The sequence below is a fragment of the Oncorhynchus mykiss genome, chromosome 21 (genome assembly GCF_057628025.1).
Source record: "Oncorhynchus mykiss isolate SJ-2025 chromosome 21, ASM5762802v1, whole genome shotgun sequence".
Lineage (NCBI taxonomy): Eukaryota > Metazoa > Chordata > Actinopteri > Salmoniformes > Salmonidae > Oncorhynchus > Oncorhynchus mykiss.
In genome coordinates, this window is record NC_143042.1 from 44,991,943 (window position 1) to 45,013,433 (window position 21,491).

Here is a 21,491-nt window from a genome sequence, read left to right on the forward strand (position 1 = left end):
AGAGAGAATTAGAGAGAGCATACTTAAAATCACACAGGACACCGGATAAGACAGCAGAAGTACTCCAGATATAACAAACTGACCCTAGCCCCCCGACACATAAACTACTGCAGCATAAATACTGGAGGCTGAGACAGGAGGGGTCAGGAGACACTGTGGCCCCATCCGATGATACCCCCGGACAGGGCCAAACACAAAGCATCACCGTAGGCAAACTACCTGCCCTCCATGACACCTCCATGACACCTACAGCACCCGATGTCACAGGGAGGCCAAAAAGATCATCATGGACAACAACTAAAACACTGCCTGTTCACACCACTATAATCCAGAAGGCGAGGTCAGTACAGGTGCATCAAAACTGGGACTGAGAGATTGAAAAACAGCTTCTAGCTCAAGGCCGTTAGACTGCTAAACAGCAGTCACTAACTCAGAGATGCTGCTTCCTACATTGAGACCCAATCACTGGACACTTTAATAAATGGATCACTAGTCACTTTAAACAACGTCACTTTAAATAATGCCATTTAAAAATGATTACATATCTTACATTACTCATATCACATGTATATAATGTATTTTATACCATCTACTGCACCTTGCCTATGCTGCTCGACCATCGCTCATCCATATACTTAAATGTACATATTCTCATTCACCCCTTTAGATTTGTGTGTATTAGGTAGTTGTTGGGGAATTGTTAGATTACTTGTTAGATATTACTGCACTGTCGGAACTAGAAGCACAAGCATTTCGCTACACTCGCATTAACATCTGCTAACCATGTGTATGTGACCAATAACATTTGATTTGATTTGTACAGAACAGCTTCACACAATGTAAAGTACATTTCCTATGACTGACCTAATTGGTTTTGACATTTGGTTTTGCTCACTTTTGCGTTTGTCATCGAAGGAGTGGGCGGAAGACTCAACTTCAGAGCCTTCTGTCAGCACAGCGGCTGAATCACTCTTACCTCAACATGGCTGTTCATTAGTACTACACAGCAATAGGATGTTACGACTTAACGGTTTTTGCTCTTTTTGTCTGAGGGATTTCTGAGTCACTGGTACTGCAGAGGAGTGAATATAAGATAATGGTATTGTCAGTCAGTGTGTGATCCCTGAACCGGGAACTCTATATATATAGATTTGCTCCACCTCACCATTTTCGAACGCTAAAGCGATGTCATTGGTTGAGGCCATCTCAAATTCTTTCAAGTACATTAGGGCCTTGCAGCCTCTTCAGGGTCAAGTACACTAGGGCCTTGCTGCCTCTTCAGGGTCAACAGTTACTGTGACGGTTATGGAGAGAGACGGGGCATTTGACGTGTTGCAAGTGTCTGTGAAGTCAGTAAGACGAGCTAAAGCTTTCATACTTTGTTAGCATTAGCTATGATCTCTGTCTACAGAGCCTGCTAACTGCACATGCTGGATGTAAACAACTGCATTATGCACCTATAATAGGATCCCCCAAAAAAGGTCTGCTATAGGCCTAAACAAACAAAGAAAACATGCTACCTAGTAATGAACTACTTATAGCTCTAATCCAACATAATAAATTGGATACAACATGTTATTGTCCACACGACGAGGAAAGTTACCCTGGGCTTCACATAAATTACATTTCTAGATACAAAACATATTGCAATACTAGGAATACTTTGTAATCAAAAGCATTTCAGTTGACATGTAGGACTATTATAGAGAGAAAAATGAACATTGGACTAAGGTCAGCTCGTATTGAATTAAATAATAACTCATTTTTGATGTCTCTTTTATAATTGGGCTCTCAGTGTAGTAGCTCATCCTACTGTTTGATCCTCTCTATGACGCAAACTGTAATTCTCTCAGAAATAGTTTTGGCTAGCAAAACAAAAGGCTATATTTGGGTTGCCACAGACTGAATGGGAATCACCGTTCAAATTGGGAACAGCAAGTAAGAGTAGTAGGATTTCCTCAAGTGTTTCCTGGAACATTAAGACTTGGGTGTATTCCACCAGCTAAATAGTATTTTGGTCAGTGGGTGGCTGCAGAGGGAATTTTAACATAGTCCGGAAAGGGAATCCCGCTTTTAAAGTCTAGCATTTTCCTCAAGCTGTACTTTTCCAAGTTATGAAATGGTGGAGTTCCTAATTAAAGGCCCAGTGAAGTCAAAAACATGATTTGTCATGTGTTTTATATATATTTCCACACTATGAGGTTAGAATAATACTGTGAAATTGTGAAAATTATGATAATACCGTTTTAGTGTAAGAGCTGTTTGAAATAACTGGCTGAAATGTTTTGGTGGGATGAAGTTTTGGCCTGCCTTGTGACATTAGTTAACCAATAAGCAAGAGTTCCGAACCATTTTGCTAGTTTTCAGTTTTCCCCTCCCCACACAGACCATTCCCAGACAGTCCTAGCAAAATTCTTGCTTGAGAAATTGCTATTTTCTAAGAAGTTATTTTTGTTTATTTTTGACCATTTAAATTAAAAATAATAAAATAATCACACAAGGTAATAATTGTTTCCCATAAATGATTTGATATTAAGATTAAAACAGCTACATTGGACCTTTTAAGGGTTTCTTAGGAATTGCTGGTCCTCTGGGAGTTTTTTGTTGCTGCAAAACAGTTGTTGTGTAAGCACGTCTGTGGTCTGATAAGAACTTAACAGTGGCGTATTTGCACATTTTTCATTGTGCAGTCATCATTTCAGCCACACTGAAACCATGACAAAGTGAGTGCAATTTACCCATGCTGCTTTAAGTCATGGTATACATTCCAGGTAATTACTATGTTTGAGGTTTTCTTCTAATGGTGGCCAAAGGCAATTAGATCCTCATCTATGGCTGTCGCCCACCCCTGGTTTCCATTTCAAGGGCTCATCACCCCAAGGGCTCAGCGTCACCATCCTTGCTAAACCAGACACCATTGTTTCACCGGAGAACGGCATTCAGTCAAGTTTAACTACGCTATAACAGCTTCACATGATCATCAGTCAAAGATCAATGAGCCACGCCGCAAGGCTCAGTACGGGAAGGAAACATGAATATGTATGCACTCACTACTGTATGTCTGCTAAATTTGTCAATGTAGAGCAACAGAAACACATCATCTGCTCTTTCTTGATAAGGAAAGTGAGAGCCTCCATTTGGCAGGCATCCTTTAAAGACAATATATGGAATGACAAACTGGTGCATGTTGTGCAAGCTACATCAAAGGAGTTTTACACCCACAATGTAAGATTCCCTATGTTCCTCACCATATAAATAACAGGTGTCCTCGTATCTCAGCCTCTCCAGATTACTAGCGTGCATCACGTTGGAATATCCCATTATACAGGGATTGGAAGGTGTTTTGTTTTGAGAGCTTTTCCTACCCTCCTGATTCCTCAGTTCTGTCCTTGACTCCCTAGAATGTTATTGAGCCCATTTTTCACGCTGTGAGAATCCAAAATGTGATAAGCTGCCACCGGTCACATCTCTACATGAGCGGACAACGTGGGCCCCTGGGAGACCCTGCCAGCAGCGCTGTGGTGAGACCCCTGCTTGTGGATAACCTCTCACCGTTTGACGCTACGGAAGCTGCAAGCACATGTGGAGGCTCTGTTGCTTTTCCCGTGGTTAGCCGTGTGCGTCAGAGCCGCGGCAACAGGGGTCAGGAATCAGTAAACACTGTTATATTTGACCTCACATAGCCTCTGACATGTAGCTACGCCAGACTGTCCTGTCGGGTAGTCTAATCTGCTGTTTTCTGTCTGTTTCGCTTGTCCTGGTTGCCATTTGGTCTCAGCAGAGGAGCTGTGATGATCAGCGGTTGATGTATTTTGTGTGTGTGTGGAGATTACGCGATAGGAGCGTCTCGCTGCACGCTAGGGCTTTGTTGTCTGTGAACTATGTATCGCTTCTATTCATTTTTCAGCACACTTGTCAAAGCCCCACCGGCCCCCTCCCTCCTCGCACGCCAATTCCTTCCTCATCTCAGGCTTTAATTTCTGACTTAAATCAGATGCTTTGCACACTGAATGATAAGTGTGCGTGTGTGTGTTTGGAGTGTCTGTGTGTTTCTGTGGTCTATGTGTACCAATGAATTATAAATAGTGTGAAGGAATGCTTGTGAGTGTATGCTATTTTGTGTACCTATGTGTGTGCCAAGAGTTGATGGCCCTCACTTATCCGTGAGTCTAAGGTTTTGCGTTCCCTCACACATCATAGGCTGGATAACAAAGCTTGGTTTGCCTGCCTGAGGCTAAGAGATCCACTTTGTGGGCGTAGAAGGAACTGTGAGGAGGAATGAAGACAGAGGGAGAGAAAAATAAATGGAAAGGGAAGGATGATAGAGTGGGTAGAGGAAAGTGAGAGGGAGGGAGGTAGGTAGGGAGTGAGAGAGGGAGGGAGAGAGGAAGCAAGGCACAGTAGCAGCAGGGGGAGTGTGTTTGAACTCTCAGTAGCTGTCAGGATCTTGGACTGCCGCTCTCCGCCTGAGTTTAGCGCTCCCTGGCTGCAAACACACACACACCGCGGAGTGAGCTGACGAATGGACTTGTTTCCACACATCAGGCGTGTGGAGCTGCAGCAGCACTGAAGACAAGCCAAACACAAGCTGCACACAGCGCCATACATGGAGCAAACTTTAACTCTCAACTCTGTAAGTATTCTCATCAAACTCATTGAGCATCTCTCTCTCTTTCTTCTTGCATTCATAGTTCATGCTTATCTCTGTGCTGTGGTGTCTTCCTGCATCTCCCTGACAGTTTTCTTGCCTTCTTTGGGCTCTTTGTAACTCATATTTGACTGTTTAAGTGCCTCACAGTGGTTAGCTTGTGTGTTCCTTCAGAGGAATGTTTTGGTCAGCTCCAGCCTCTAACAGAGCTTGCATGTGTGTGTGGCTATGTGACACACTGTGCAGTTCTATACAGAGATACTGTCCTGCTTCCTGAATACTGGGACCGGGGACACAAACTGAATTTAAATCAGGCATACTAAAAGGGTTTTGTGAAGTGATGAGTGATTTTTCTCATCGTCAACTCTCATCAAGTGTTCTTTATGAACTGTTGACTGAGCGGCGCTGTGTTTGGAGTCCCTTGGCTAGTGACCCATTTCAAATGAATTAGTGTTGTTTGGAGGAGTGCAGCACAGTTTTGGTGTAAAGGACCCAACCTTAAGGACCCAACCGACATGGAGAAAAAATGTATTTTTAGGGTTGCCCATAGCAGCTTAAGTTGAGGTTGAACTTGATGTGGTTGCATGTGGTTTTGCTCTGCCCCTCTCTGTTTACTGTGCACTGATTCACCCCCTGCTGTTAGACAGTCAGTTATGTTTTTGTCTTACAGGAACTAGTGGTGGCACATCTGTTTTTGGTATATGTTCTGTCTCTGGTCTATTTTTGTCTAATCTAAATGTATGGGATCAGCCAGAGCCGTATATAGAGATACACTGTATGTATACCTCTGGATTCTGCTTGGGGCATTATGATGCTGCTGCTGTGAAAGACGGTGCAGAAATGGTGTGTTCTTGGGAGGATTAGCAGTCGAGGGAAGATCACGACACGCTTTTATCTCGCAGACGTCACAGGATGAGAGCGTCGACGTGTGGGTGGACAGTTGCTCTCACAAAATGTGTCCTCGGGCACAGCATTATGGGATGTAAAGAGCAAGTGGCCTGACATTTCCTAAATGCCTCTTCACAGCGGTGCGCTTTTTTTCCTCCTGCAGAGGTTTCATTGCGTTAAATAAGCTGCCTCTCTGCCCACAGACTGGAAAAATGGCTAGCTGCATTGGACTTCAGATTCAGTTAGCTGCAGAACTCAGAGGATGGAAACTCTGTGACCAAACAGACAGATGCGACAGCGGTTGCTGACCACCTCGAGACCACAGAAGAAAAGCAGTGTCTGACCAACTGAGGTCAGAAATACAGTACTGTGTACTCCCACACTGACCATGTGGTTGGTTGGTTATTGTGCATAGTACACCCAGCTCAAAACTTAATGATGTCATCACAGTGACACCAAAACCATGACATCATTCTGTCAACATTTAGCCAACTGCCTGGTGGGAAAGGAGATGTATTAAATCAGTCAGCGCTGTTTTGTCCCATTTACCTGGTTGTGTTGAATAGCCTCCTCCTATCTGAGATATAGGCAGGCTCTGGGAATAAAGCAGTATGATTCAAGGCCATCTACCCACCCACACTATTTACATTCCTATTCATTTTGATTTATTTCTACTTTTCATCCATTTCTTCATACTGCATCGTTTGCAGTACATCTCCTGCCAAGGGTGTGGAAGTAACTCAATGAAGGAAAACCATGGAACTAGGACACAGTTTCTCATGAAAGGAAACGGTTTGAACATGTCGGAGAGAGAAACTAGTACACACTTGTTTAAAAAAAAAAGGTTTTATTTGTCTTTAACCTCAAACCTGTGTCTGCTTCGTACGGGCGTGTATCGTACTGGAGTAAGAGGTGGTGTCGTGTTAGAACTAACGTGCTAAGAGAATGCGGTTCTTCAATAATGCAGGGAATGAACGCGTTTGTTGGTATCTTTGGCCATATGTTGGCAGAGAAAGTTGAGAAACAGTGCCAAGGTCCTGTCTCCTTAGCACCATGGATAGAATAAACACAGATCTTTGTGAGACAAGTTCCTCTCCTACGCTATTGTGAGAGCTTTGCCATGGCTTTGCTGTGCTTTTCTCGCTCGTGAGATACTTCAATAACTTATCGACACATATCAATGGATTGAAATCTAGGATGTAGGTTTATATAATGATTCCTTTTAGCAGGCTCTTTTTATCCAAGCGTCTTACAGTACTGCATACATACTTTTTCATATCTTGCCGCAGTGGGAATCAAATTTACAACCCTGCTGTTGCAAGCACTCTACCAACGGAGCCACACAGGACTAATACAGAATTCTATTGTGTGACCTAGTTGCTTTCTGTTGATTAAAACAGTAACTCTTGTGGTTTGTACTATAAAGTACATTACATGGTATGTGGTCATGGTATTTCCAGAGGCACTTGAGGTGTATGTTGACCCTAAAATGACAAATCTAGGTTCAGTTTACCCTCCCCCGTTCCCTGTAGGAGGTTATTAAAGGAAAATTGATCTGAGACCTGCCTGATATCATCACTGATGTAACATTCTAATCCCCCCAAAGGCGCAGCACACATGGGTGGGTGGGTAAAAGTAGCATATAGATATAAATACTAGGATTACTTAACATAAGTATTTCAGATTTATTTCATTGCATTTATTTCATTGCGGGCAACAACTCTCTAGTAGGAAGATGTGGGTGCTTCAAAGGATGGATAGATTGGCCTTTGGAAGTTAAATTGGATTAGATGACACCAGTGTGTTATAATATTTCAAGTTTATTTTTATACAGCGGAACATATAACTCTCCCTACTCTCAGCCACTCAGTCTCTGTAACAGTTTGTACATAAACACAGCAATCCACACTGTCTCTGTCTGTTTCCCTCCAGAAACGTCTATTTTTGCCCCTCTGAGAGCTGCCCCGAACTTGTCCCCATGCCAAATACCCATGAGGACTAACTAGACGACGACATCTGTTTGCCTTTCCCCTATGGGGACTGACTTAACCGAAACCCCCATCCCCGTTTTCTCTCCCAGACTCCCCCAGCCAGTTAAGGTTCCCAGTATGACAGTGGTGGTCGGTGCCGTTTTAAGATGAGGGAGGACGATTATTTTTTTATGAGCATGGCCTTATTTTTATTACAGGATATTGGATAACTGTTCATATTCATATTCTTTTCACCCAGCTCAAAGTAACATCGATAGGTTTAGGCTACTTAACATTATACTCAAATTTTCCCTATACCCATCATGAGGTTGGTACAACCTAGCCTATCAATTAAAGTTTACAACGTACACTCCAGTTCAAAAGTTTGGGGTCACTTAGAAATGTCCTTGTTTTTGAAACAATGTTTGATCAGAAATGCAGTGTAGACATTTTAATGTTGTAAATGACTATTGTAGCCGGAAAATGCAGATTTTTATGGAATATCTACAGTTGAAATCAGAAGTTTATATACACTTATGTTGGAGTCATTAAAACTCGTTTTTTAACCACTCCCCACATTTCTTGTTTAACAAACTATAGTTTTGGCAAGTTGGTTAGGACATCTACTTTGTGGATGACATAAGTCATTTTTCCAACAATTGTTTACAAACAGATTATTTCACTTATAATTCACTGTATCACAATTCCAGTGGGTTAGAAGTTTATATACATTAAGCTGACTGTGCCTTTAAACAGCTTGGAAAATTCCAGAAAATGACGTCATGGCTTTAGAAGTTTCTGATAGGCTAATTGACATCATTTGAGTCCATTGGAGGTGTACCTGTGGATGTATTTCAAGGCCTACCTTCAAACTCAGTGCCTCTTTGCTTGACATCATGGGAAAATCAAAAGAAATAGCCAAGACCTCCACAAGTCAGGTTCATCCTTGGGAGCAATTTCCAAACACCTGAAGGTACCACGTTAATCTGTACAAATGTACATGGGACCATGCAGCCGTCATACTGCTCAGGAAGGAGACACATTCTGTCTCCTAGAGATGAATGTGCTTTGGTGCGAAAAGTGCAAATCAATCCCAGAACAACAGCAAAGGACCTTGAGAAGATGCTGGAGGAAACAGTACAAAAGTATCTATATCCACAGTAAAAACGAGTCCTATATCGACATAACCTGAAAGGTCGCTCAGTAAGGAAGAAGCCACTGCCTTAAAACCGCCATAAAAAAGCCAGACTACAGTTTTCAACTGCACATGGGGACAAAGATTGTACTTTTTGGAGAAATGTCCTCTGGTCTGATGAAACAAAAATAGAACTGTTTGGCCATAATGACCATCGTTATGTTTGGAGGGAAAAGGGAGATGCTTACAAGCCGAAGAACACCATCCCAACCGTGAGGCACGGGGTGGCAGCATCGTGTTGTGGGGGTGCTTTGCTGCAGGAGGGACTGGTGCACTTAACAAAATAGATGGCATCATGAGGATGGAAAATAAATTGATATATTGAAGCAACATCTCAAGACATCAGTCAGGCAGGAAGTTAAAGCTTGGTCACAAATTGGTCTTCCAAATGGACAATGACCCCAAGCCTACTTCCAAAGTTGTGGCAAAATGGCTTAAGGACAACAAAGTCAAGGTATTGGAGTGGCCATCACAAGACCCTGACCTCAATCCTATATAATATTTGTGGGCAGAACTGAAAAAGCATGTGCAAGCAAGGAGGCCTACAAACCAGCTCTGTTACACCAGCTCTGTCAGGAGGAATGGGCCAAAATTCACCCAACTTATTGTGGGAAGCTTGTGGAAGGATACCCGAAACGTTTGACACAAGTTAAACAATTTAAAGGCAATGCTACCAAATACTAATTGAGTGTATGTAAACTTCTGACCCACTGGGAGTGTGATAAAATAAATAAAAGCTGAAATAAGTAATTCCCTATACTATTATTCTGACATTTCACATTCTTAAAATAAAGTGGTGATCTTAACTGACCTAAGACAGGGAATTTTTACTAGGATTAAATGTCAGGAATTGTGAAAAACTGAATTTAAATGTATTTGGCTAAGGTGTATGTAAACTTCCGACTTCAACTGTACATATGCGTACAGAGGCGACATTATCAGCAACCATCACTCCTGTGTTCCAATGGCACGTTGTGTTAGCTAATCCAAGTGGATAATTTTAAAAGGCTAATTGACCCTTAGAAAACTCTTTTGCAATCATGTTAGCACAGCTGAAAAGAGCCGACTCTGGGATGTTGGCCTTCTAGGCAGAATTGCTCTGTCCAGCTTAATCTTTCATTTTTATTGGCCAGTCTGAGATATGGCTTTTTCTTTGCAACTCTGCCTAGAAGGCTAGCATCTCGGAGTCGCCTCTTCACTGTTGACGTTGAGACTGGTGTTGGTACTATTTAACCAACTTGTGAAGCGTCTGTTTCTCAAACTAGACACTCTAATGTACTTGTCCTCTTGCTCAGTTGTGCACCGTGGCCTCCCACTCCTCTTTCTATTCTGGTTAGTCAGTTTGCGCTGTTCTGTGAAGGGAGTAGTTCACAGCGTTGTACGAGATCTTCAGTTTTTCTTGGCAATTTCTCGCATGGTATAGCCTTCGTTTATCAGAACAAGAATTGACTGACGAGTTTCAGAAGAAAGTTATTTGTTTCTGGCCATTTGGAGCCTGTTATCGAACTCACAAATACTGATGCTTCAGATACTCAACTAGTCTAAAGAAGGCCAGTTTTATTGCTTCTTTAATCAGAACAACAGTTTTCAGCTGTGCTAACAATTGCAAAAGGTTTTTCTAATGATCAATTAGTCTTTTAAAATGATAAACTTGGATCAGCTAACACAACGTGCCATTGGAACACAGGAGTGATGGTTGCTGATAATGGGCCTATGTACAGTAGATATTCCATAAACAAAATCTGCCGTTTCCAGCTACAATGGTCATTTACAACATTAACAATGTCTACACTGTATTTCTGATTAATTTATGTTATTTTAAATGACAAGTACATTTCTAAGTGACCCCAAACTTTTTAACGAAAGTGTAGGTGCACAGGTCGAGAGACAAATGTGAATAATCAAGGTGACAGACAGGGACAGATTTAATCCCACCTTGCACACACTTGCCTGCATCTAGCTGATCTGTGGTGTAATCATGTTTATCCCTGTTTCATTTTATTTAAGAATTAGCGTAATGAATATACATGCTCCTGATCACGTGCAAACACAGTTCGCTTTCATAGCAGCCACATACAAACAGCATGATCACTTTGCTCATTGTTTTCATTCTCACATCTACGAGCTCTCCTCCTCTCACATTTTCCCTTCACTTGGTGACTTCAGTGCACAACACATCAGCTATCTGTGACCAGGCGAAAAAACTTTCCAAGCCAAACCTTCATATCATATCTTAACTGTTAACCTCTACACACAGCCTTCATCGTTTTCACCATATTAGCTAGCGTTATAGCTAGTCAACATAGCTATTAGAACTAACGTGTTAGTAAACCCGCAGTACAGTGAACAGTCAGCAAGCAGTTTAGCTGTTACACAGGCATGCCTCGGTGGCAGTAAATTAATAAAACCAAAAGCTTACCTTGAATTGGTAGAGTTCTAGTGTTGGATAGTCATAGCCAGCTAGCTAACATAGCATACCTCTCTGTTTGAGCCGGGTGTTTGAGTAGGCTAAACTAGTTAGCTGCATTTTCTAGCAAATTACAGTGCTTTGCGCATTTTGTTATGTTACAACCTTATTCTAAAATTGATTAAATACATTTTTTCCCTCATCAATCTACACACAAACCCCATAATGACAAAGCAAAAAAAGTTAATTAAAAAAAACCTTATTAAAAAAAGAAGTATATAAAAGTATATATATATATATATATAATATCACATAAGTATTCAGAACCTTTAGTAAGTACTTTGTTTAGTTATTTAACCAGGCAAGTCAGTTCTTGCCTGGTTAAATTCTTATTTACAATGACGGCCTATCCCAGCCAAACCCGAACGACGCTGGGCCAATTGTGCGCTGCCCTATGGGACTCCCAATCACGGCCAGATGTGATACAGCCTGGATTCAAACCAGGGACTGTAGTGACACCTCTTGCACTGAGATGCAGTGCCTTAGACCGCTGCGCCACTTGAGAGCTTGTTGAAGCACCTTTGGCAGTGATTACAGAATCAAGTCTTCTTACAAGCTTGGCACACCAGTATTTGGGGAGTTTCTCCCATTCTTCTCTGCAAATCCTCTTAAGTTGGATGGGTAGCGTTGCTGCACAGCTATTTTCAAGTCTCCAGAGAGGTTTGATCGGGTTCAAGTCTGGGCTCTGGCTGGGCCACTCAAGAACATTCAGAGACTTGTCCCGAAGTCACTCCTGCGTTGTCTTGGTTGTGTGCTTAGGGTCGTTGTCCTGTTGGCAGGTGAACCTTTGCTCCAGTCTGAGGTCCTGAGCACTCTGGAGCAGGTTTTCATCAAGGATATCTCTGTACTCTGCTCCGTTCATATTTTCCTCAATCGTGACTAGTCTCCCAGTCCCTGCCCTAAAAAATATCCCACAGCATGATACTGCCACCACCATACTTCACCGTAGAGAGGGGGCCAGGTTTCCTCCAGACAGATGTGACGCTTGGCATTCAGGCCAAAGAGTTCAATCTTGGTTTCATCAGACCAGAGAATCGTGTTTCTCATGGTCTGAGAGTCTTTAGGTGCCTTTTGGCAAATTTCAAGCGGGCTGTCATGTGCCTTTTACTGTGGAGTGGCTTCCGTCTGGCTACTCAACCGTCAAAGCCTAATTGGTGAAGTGCTGCAGAGATGGTTGTCCTTCTGGAAGGTTCTCCCATCTCCACAGAGGAACTCTAGAGCTCTGTCAGAGTAACCATCAAGTTCTTGGTCACCTCCCTGACCAAGGCCCTTCTCCACCGAATGCTCAGTCTGGCCCTGGCGGCCAGCTCTAGGTAGAGTCTTGGTGGTTCTCAACTTCTTCCATTTAAGGATGATGGAGGCCATTGTGTTCTTGGGGACCTTCAATGCTGCAGAAATGTTTTGGTACCCTTCCCCAGATCTGTGCCTCGACACAATCCTGTCTCGGGGCTCTACAGACAATTCCTTCGACTTCATGGCTTGGTTTTTGCTCTGAATTATTGTGCAACTGTGGGACCTTATACAGACAGGTGTGTGCCTTTCCAAATCATGTCTAATCAATTGAATTTACCACACAGGTGGACTCCAATCAAGTTGTAGAAACATCTCAAGGATGATCAATGAAAACAGGGTGCACCTGAGCTCAATTTCAAGTCTCATAGCAAAGGGTCTGAATACTTATGTAAATAAGGGATTTTTGTTTTATTTTTTTTCACATTTGCAAAAATGTAAAAAAAATATTTGCTTTGTCATTATGGGGTGTTGTGTGTAGATTGCTGAGGGTTTTTATTTATTTAATCAATTTTAGAATAAGGCTGTAACGTAACAAAATGTGGAAAAAGTCAAGGGGTCTGGTGTACTTTCCGAAGGCACTGTCAGTGAAAGTGAGAGAACAAAAATGGCTAAATACAGCAATCTCTCTCTCTCTCTCTTTCTTGCTCCTGCTTCATTTTTTAATAAATGAATTTGTTCAAAACTGTTCAACTATTGTCTTTCTCTCTCTTTGAGTCAACTACTCATCATATTTTATGCACTGCAGTACTAGCTAGTTGTAGCTTATGCTTTCAGTACTAGATAAATTCTCGGTGGACAACATGTCAGTTCAAGCTGCAAGAGCTCTGATTGGTTGGAGGACGTCCTCCGGAAGTTGTTATAATTACTGTGTAAGTCTATGGAAGGGGGTGAGCTTCCTAGTTTTTGTATTGAAGTCAATGTACTCAGAAGAGGACGGAAACTAGCTGTCCCATGGCTACACTATGGTACTACCCTACAGAGTGCTGTTGAGGCTACTATAGAACTTCATAGCAAAACAGTGTGTTTTAATCAATTATTTGGTAACGTGATTGTATTTCGTATAGTGTAGCCACTGCAGTATGACCAGAAGAACCAACAAGGCACTGGATCACAAGGTCACGGAATTGAACATTACACTCAGCAGAAAGTCAGGGAATGGTACTATTTCAATGTCAAGGCCCAGTCCATCTCCCTTAGTCTAGTTACACACTGAAAAACTCCAAGCTTACAAATCACAAGGCCCTCTCATCATCATAGGCTAAAACAAAACCACCGGTGGCGGCCGCTGATTGGCTAAGTACTCGGTGCAAAGCAGCATGACAGAAATATGATACCAAGTTTTCGAACTACCATTAGTTTCTTTGAGAAGATACAGTATATAAAGTGATCTGTGCATTTGAACACAGCGTAAATACACCAATTTCAGTTTTGCACATTAAAACCGAATGACCACTGCTGCACATGCTGCCTCAGTTTTGACCAGATTAGATTTAAAATGAGCAGCCAGCTCACAAACGAACGAGTACACCAGGGAGAACGCAACAAGCATGCAGATGCAATAAGTGAAAACATATTATCTAACTGGGGATAGCTAGCTAACATAATGTCACAAAGCATGATGTGCTAGCCAGTTAAAGTTCATTCTGAAATAACTTCACATTTCCGAGTTAATCAGAACTGAGTTTAGAAAGACTTGATATTGGCATGGGGACTATCTAGCAAGCTACCAGCTACCTATAGATAGCTGCTTATCAAAGGTAGATAACTGGTTAATTCGACCCCCCCAAAAAATTTACCAAACTATTTCTCAATGTGTCTGACAATTACTGTTGCTGGCTAATTAATTTGATCATGCTTTGTGATACACCCGGTTTTATGCTGTTTTAGTCCACACATGTCGCCCTTTCACCTATAGTAGAACCTGACGAACAACATGGGGGGAAGCAGAAAGCCACGTGAGGAAGTAAGGCGTCTGGCGCGAGAGACGTACTGGGAGGGAGTTCTGACTGAACGCACATTTGAGTGCCCCCAGGATGTCCATTTACTTTGTGATGTTATAATTTATGCTAGCAGTTCCCCATCATAGCCAATAGCTGGCAAAACAATCCAAGCAATGTTTGCAAAGCCTATGCACCCATGGAGGCGGAGATGCTGCTGCTGTTTGTTTTGAACAATATTTTTTGTTAAATATATTATAAAAAAAAAAATATATATATATATTTATTTTGTTGAGAAAACATAAATCTAGTTTTTTTTTCGACGAATGACAAATGGGGCGTGGCCCTTAATGCCATAATAAGATCACCCTTGATTTTTTAAACACTGCATGAAACCCTTCAAGCTTTCTCTCTCTGTAGTGGGGCTATTTTTGGGAGACTAAGGGGGAAGAATCTAGGGCTAATTACAAGTGCTAGGTTTCAGATTGGAAAGCCCATTTCTTGTGTAGCTGTGGGAGAGAAAGCAGGACGAGGGTGTGTTGGGCTCTAATGTGGCCAACTCTGCACGCCTTCAAGGCTCTCCTCCGTCATAGTCAACAAGGCTGTGATGTCTGAATATTTTTCTTGAGTGGACCAGTTCGATCTTCCTCAATGTTCCTCAACTGATTTACTGCAAAGATGTTTTCAGCTCAACGTTGAACGTCACACACTGTACAGTAAGCCTGTTATGAAAGTTTGAGATGTCAGATGTTATCCAATCTATTCTCAATTAAGTTATACATTTTTTACGCTTCCGCCACACTGACGTATCTGCATTCAGAGCGACACTAGCAATTGCTTAATGGAGCGAATGTCATGCCTCGGAAATACATTAGGTCACTGTACCTGTACGAAGGGTCAGGCGGGGTTAAATTGATATTACCCGTCTCTGGAACAAGGAAGAAACACTCAGTTCTGACTGTTATATAGCCTGGGTTTAGTGTGTCTGACCCTGAGAGATGTAGAGCATCAGGAATGAGAAAGGTAAACATCTCCAGTGAGAGGAATGCTAACACAGTAACACTCCCAGCTAACGTGTCATGGCTTCCCTAGCATGACCTGTCTAACAGTGACACAGATATATACACTGCATGACCAAAATTATCTCATTCCAAAATCATGGGCATTAATATAGTTGGTCCCCCCCCTTTGCTGCTATAACAGCCTCCACTCTTCTGGGAAGGCTTTCCACTAGATGTTGGAACATTGCTGCGGGGACTTGCTTCCATTCAGCCACAAGAGCATAAGTGCGGCCGGGCACTGATGATGGGCGATTAGGCCTGGCTCGCAGTCGGCATTCCAATTCATCCCAAAGTTGTTTGATGGGGTTGAGGTCAGTCAAGTTCTTCCACACCGATCTCGACAAACCATTTCTGTATGGACCTTGCTTTCTGCACAGGGGCTTGCTGAAACAGGAAAGGTCCTTCCCCAAACTGTTACCACAAAGTTGGAAGCACATAATTGTCTAGAATGTCATTGTATGCTGTAGCGTAAATATTTCCCTTCACTGGAGCTAAGAGGCCTAGCCAGAACCATGAAAAACAACCTTAGACTATTATTCCTCCTCCACCAAACTTTACAGTTGGCACTATGCATTCGGGCAGGTAGCGTTCTACTGGCATCTGCCAAACCCAGATTCATCTGTCAGACTGCCAGATGGTAAAGCGTGATTCATCACTCCAGAGAACGCGTTTCCACTGCTCCAGAGTCCAATGGCGGCGAGCTTTACTGGTATTGCTCATGGTGATCTTAGGTTGCTCGGCCATGTGTGGCTGCTCGGCCATGGAAACCCATTTCATGAAGCTCCTGATGAACAGTTCTTGTGCTGACGTTGCTTTCAGAGGCAGTTTGGAACTTGGTAGTGAATGTTGCAACCGATAACAGACTGTTTTTATGCATTTCAGCACTCGGCGGTCACTTTCTGTAAGCTTGTGTTGCCTACCACTTCTGGTAGGCAACACCAGAAGTGCATCGCATCTCAACGCATCTGAGCTGTAGTTGCTCCCAGACATTTCCACTTCACAATAACAGCACATACAGTTGACTGGGGTAGCTCTAGCAGGACAGACATTTGTCAAACTGACATTTGTTGAACTGGAAAGGTGGAATCTTGAAAGTCACTGAGCTCTCCAGTAAGGTCATTCTACTGCTAATGTTTGTCTATGGAGATTGGATGGGTGCTCGATTTTATACACCTGTCAGCAACGGGTGTGACTGAAATACCCGAATACACTAATTTGTAGAGGTGTCCACATACTTATGTATATGTAGTGTATAGACACACACTTGCACATACACCCACGTGTGGGTGTACACACGGGCGTGCTCGCATACATGTACACACACACACACACACACACACACACACACACACACACACACACACACACACACACACACACACACACACACACACACACACACACACACACACACAGCTCAGGTAGTCTACAACAACATACCAGTTTAACACATACCAGTTTAAGTCCAGACTGGAGCCGACCCCATCTGCTGCGGCTGTAACGGCTAATTGGAGAGCCAATTCTTCTTAAAGAAGAATGACTGTGATTAGCACAGATCAGGGAGATTAGGAGATGAAACGCAGCGGGACAATGGTTGTTGTTCACATGCATATCAGACTGACCTTAAATGACAGTTAAAGGTCTTTGTTTCTGGAATTGATTACACCAAAGGCTGAATGGTTGTGTACAGCTAATTGGTTCCAGTGGACTCCAGTTCCTTGTTTGACCTGATCATGGTCCTTCCTTGCTGCTCTTCAAGGCAAAGATATTTAGGCTGCGACATCGTGTATGCTTATGAGAAGATCTTTGTAGTAGAATTATTCAAAACAAGTGGACATTTGATTGAATTTGCAAACAAATAGCCCCAGATAAGTGCTTTAGGCTACATCCAAACACCAGCAATGAATGATCACCCATTGAAGTCATGAAAAATGTATGAACACTGACTGTATGCAAGCCATTGTCAAATTTTTAGGAATAATCCTCTTAGTTTTAGCCTTGGTCTTACATGCCCACTTTGCCTTTAGGAAGTAGATGGCACATTTAGGGAGAGACTACTCTAATTGCGTTCAATTTGTTTACTATCCCTCACTGTCACCCAATCATCGTTCATGAGCTCATCATCAGATCTGAGCTGATGTTACACAGTGTCTAGCAGACCTACAGGGACGTTGTGGCTAAACAGATTTCCCAGTGAAAACATTTTGAAGCACACAACACAATGCTGTCGCTCTGTCTGGGGGCGTATCTTCACTTGCTCACATATTGCCAGAGGAGTCTCTATTCTCTCTCTTCTTCTCCTCTCTTTGTTGGGGAAGAAATGCATTTTCCATCTTATCAGTCAAAGGAAGCGGCTTCCAAACCCCTCTCTTGATGTTATTTTCAGAGGAATAGTTTTTAGTCTGCCATAAGAGAGCAGGCAGAGATTAGTTGTCTGCTTCAATTAGAGATTGCTTTGTTTAGAACTTCTGACGAGTGCTGCCGAGGTCTTGTTGACATTGGAGTGTTCGCATAGGAATAGATTATAGGGAGGAAAGGAAATATCTGACTAATTGATTTGGTTGTGGGAGTGTTGGCTCAGGGATGATTAAAGCTGGAATCATTAATGGTAATGCTGTCACATCCGTTTGCGATATTACAACAACAAAAACGTTACTGCAAACAACAAAAAACAGTTGTTTCCTCTTCGGACATCATTACACATGCGATGGAACAGCAGAATATGTACTGCACATTTTTTTACCACTTTGGGCGACGCTCCTCTCCTCCGCTTCGTCAACAAAACAATAAGAAGGGCCGTGGGGTGGTTAGTGGTGCTGTCTCCCCTGCTGCGGATTCCATCCTATGGAGTCTCATCATGGGAGGCCTTCATTTTGAGTATTAGAACCACTGGGACTCAATAGACAATGGTTGGAACAGGCTTAGGCATTTTGGAAAATGTCATTAAGCATAAAGTGTGGGAATATTCTGCTAGGCTTTCTTCTTTCAGCTCTTAGTCAGTAAGCAAGAGTCGTAAGCATGACAATTGGATGAGGAACTGATCTAAAAAAGATGCTGCACATTAAATAAAAACAAATGGATTGGTTATTTAGTAAATTTGTACACGTGCTATATTAATAATATGTTAATATCACTGATCATCCCTAAAGCCAACACCTCATTTGGCCGCCTTTCGTTCCAGTACTCTGCTGCCTGTGACTGGAACGAACTGCAAAAATCGCTGAAGTTGGAGACTTTTATCTCCCTCACCAACTTCAAACATCAGCTATCTGAGCAGCTAACCGATCGCTGCAGCTGTACATAGTCTATTGGTAAATAGCCCACCCATTTTCACCTACCTCATTCCCATACTGTTTTTATTTATTTACTTTTCTGCTCTTTTGCACACCAATATCTCTACCTGTACATGACCATCTGATAATTTATCACTCCAGTGTTAATCTGCAAAATTGTAATTATTCGCCTACCTCCTCATGCCTTTTGCACTCATTGTATATAGACTCCCCCTTTTTTTTCTACTGTGTTATTGACTTGTTAATTGTTTACTCCATGTGTAACTCTGTGTTGTCTGTTCACACTGCTATGCTTTATCTTGGCCAGGTCGCAGTTGCAAATGAGAACTTGTTCTCAACTAGCCTACCTGGTTAAATAAAGGTGAAATAAATAAAAAATAAAAATAGTATATATGCCATTTAGCAGACGCTTTTATCCAAAGTGTGCATATATTTTATGTATGGGTTATCCTGGGAATTGAACCCACTATCCTGGCGTTCTCGCCCTTCTGGCTATGCTAGTTATCCCGCAGATTTCTTCCCTGATAGCTAGTAATACTGTAGCTAGTGATAGCAGAGAGGTAGAGGCGAAGCCAGAGGGCTGACTTTGCTCCAAAATCTGTCTGTGCGAAAATAAGCATTAACCCGTCAAAAAGGAGATTTTTTTTGTATGGAGGTCAATGAGAGAGTGTCGAATACGTAAAGCTTATTTGATCGAATAGAAGTTTCGTAATGTTTAGGTTTTTACAAATGTACTGATATAAGCGGATGCACGTGGCATCCCGGCAACTTTGAGAAAACAATGTTTTATCGGAGTTGTGCCTGTTATTCACTTCTGCCTTATCATTGGCTAGAATGTTACCCCCTTTTAAAGAAATGTATTCCCATAGTTACAACGTTGAGTCCAGTCTCTTGTGGTGATAGTGATTCATAAGCAAGGTCTATTTGAAACATCGCCATTCTCCTGGTAGCAGATTCAGAGGCTTAAAGCCCACAAAAGCTTGAAAACCCCATAACATTTTTGCTGACAATTTGGGAAAAAAACTCAAACTGAACATAATTCATGATGTTTTTTGTTTGTTATTTTAGTTAGTTTTGCAGTCAAAGATAATAGATTCAGAATAGTTTTAGTTTTTCAAACGGTTTAATTAATTATTTTATTTCAGTTTCCGAAATAGTTTTTTCATTACTGTTTTGTCTTTGTTTTCATTTTCGTTTACCACACACACACACACACACACACACACACACACACACACACACACACACACACACACACACACACACACACACACACACACACACACACACACTTTTTCTCTCTTTGTCTGTCTGTCAGTCTCTCTCGCTCTCTTTTTTTTCACTCTTTTGACACAGACCATGACTGAGAGGACATTCACATGATAAATATTAATAGACCATAATATACCATGTTCAAATGCACTAGGACATAAAACAATCCTCTGTGAAATCTTAACATGTTAAGAAGTACTGCATGTGAAACCAGGCTTACACGGCACTTCCAGGCCATGATGAAATGATGGGCTCTGTGTTAAGAAAGGAATGAAATGGAATAAGGCTTGTCCATCAGCTATGAGAAAACCTTGGAATGGGCCACCCATGTTTGGGAAAATAGAGTGGGTTCCAAAGCAATTTGCACACAGATCCCAGATATTGCCAAAGAACATCAGAACTGCGACTCAATCCGACTCCAATGCCAAAGGTTTCTAAACGTATTTTCCTTCTCTTTTGTGGAAAGGAAAAACTGCTAGTAGAACCAGTCAAATAGTTGACAGGATTATTTTCATTCAATTCTACATTGTTTTCTTGGTTATAGAAATGGTCGATTGCTTTTGTAGATGGAGTTGATAGTTATGGTGGATCAAATTATAGCTGAACGGTGCAACCTGATGAGGATAAATGCTAAATCTTATTTGAAAATTCATCTGGTTTCAATATATCGGTGACTCAAGCCCTCTCAAGGCAATGCATATAGAAAACTGTGTCTGGAAACAAAAGAATAGGAAAGCGGCCAATGTGGTTTGACATTTTTCGAGGAGGAGGGAGCAGGGGTTTGTGTTTTATTTCATCCGAATCCCTCACGCACTGTGGTTGCGGAGGCTGAATGTACTGTATTGCTCATGTGGGTTGCCACGGCAACAGTGAGCGCAGGAGTATAGGGGAACTGAGGTCCTCCGGTCCGGTACCTCTTCAAATTCCTCCGGCTCTCTCCGACTTGTACAGACACGGTGGCAGCATTTGGGTGGGGACCAGCGGCAAATCTTTCACTCCCATGGGGACCCCCTCGTTGTTATTCCTACCAATGAGGTCCTCGCCAGTGACACTGTCATTCCTCCCCTGCTTAACATCCTCCTCCTGACCTGGCCTCGGTGCTAGCTGTCGGACTCAGAGCACTCTTTCCTCGCTTGATGCTGCCATGCAGCTGCTTCTCCTGTCATTGACATGGTCACCAGATTCACTGTCAGTGTCAGGGGCATTGTTGTTAGTCTCAATCTTGTCATGCTGCTCAACTTGACTAAATAAATGTGTTAAAGGCCCATGTGACCAGGTTTTCCCTTCCTTTTCTCTTCGCATTTCAGACCCAGGTTTATACCTACGTTCCGTTCTAGCCAGAGCTCCGATTTTTAGCTAGCTAGCCGGCTAGATCTGACGCAGATGAGCAGACTGTCACAGATTTGTCGGATCCTAAAATGCATTATGCGAATCCATGACAACGGACGAATGCGCCAATGATATGCG

General features: G+C 42.3%; 1 protein-coding gene across 4 annotated transcripts in view; it reads left to right on the top strand.

Moving 5' to 3' along the window:
- LOC110500660 (regulator of G protein signaling 12) overlaps positions 1-21,491 on the top strand; it is an 80,599-nt gene that overhangs the window by 15,616 nt on the left and 43,492 nt on the right. The window contains exon 1 of one of the 4 annotated variants that reach the window (XM_090214767.1): positions 3,364-4,633. The exons of the other annotated variants lie outside the window; for them this stretch is intronic. Within the exon in view, the coding sequence (XP_090070893.1) occupies positions 4,607-4,633 (27 nt within the window). The 5' untranslated portion in view covers positions 3,364-4,606. Of the gene's footprint in view, positions 1-3,363; positions 4,634-21,491 lie in introns of those variants that run through there. 4 annotated transcript variants of the gene reach the window in all.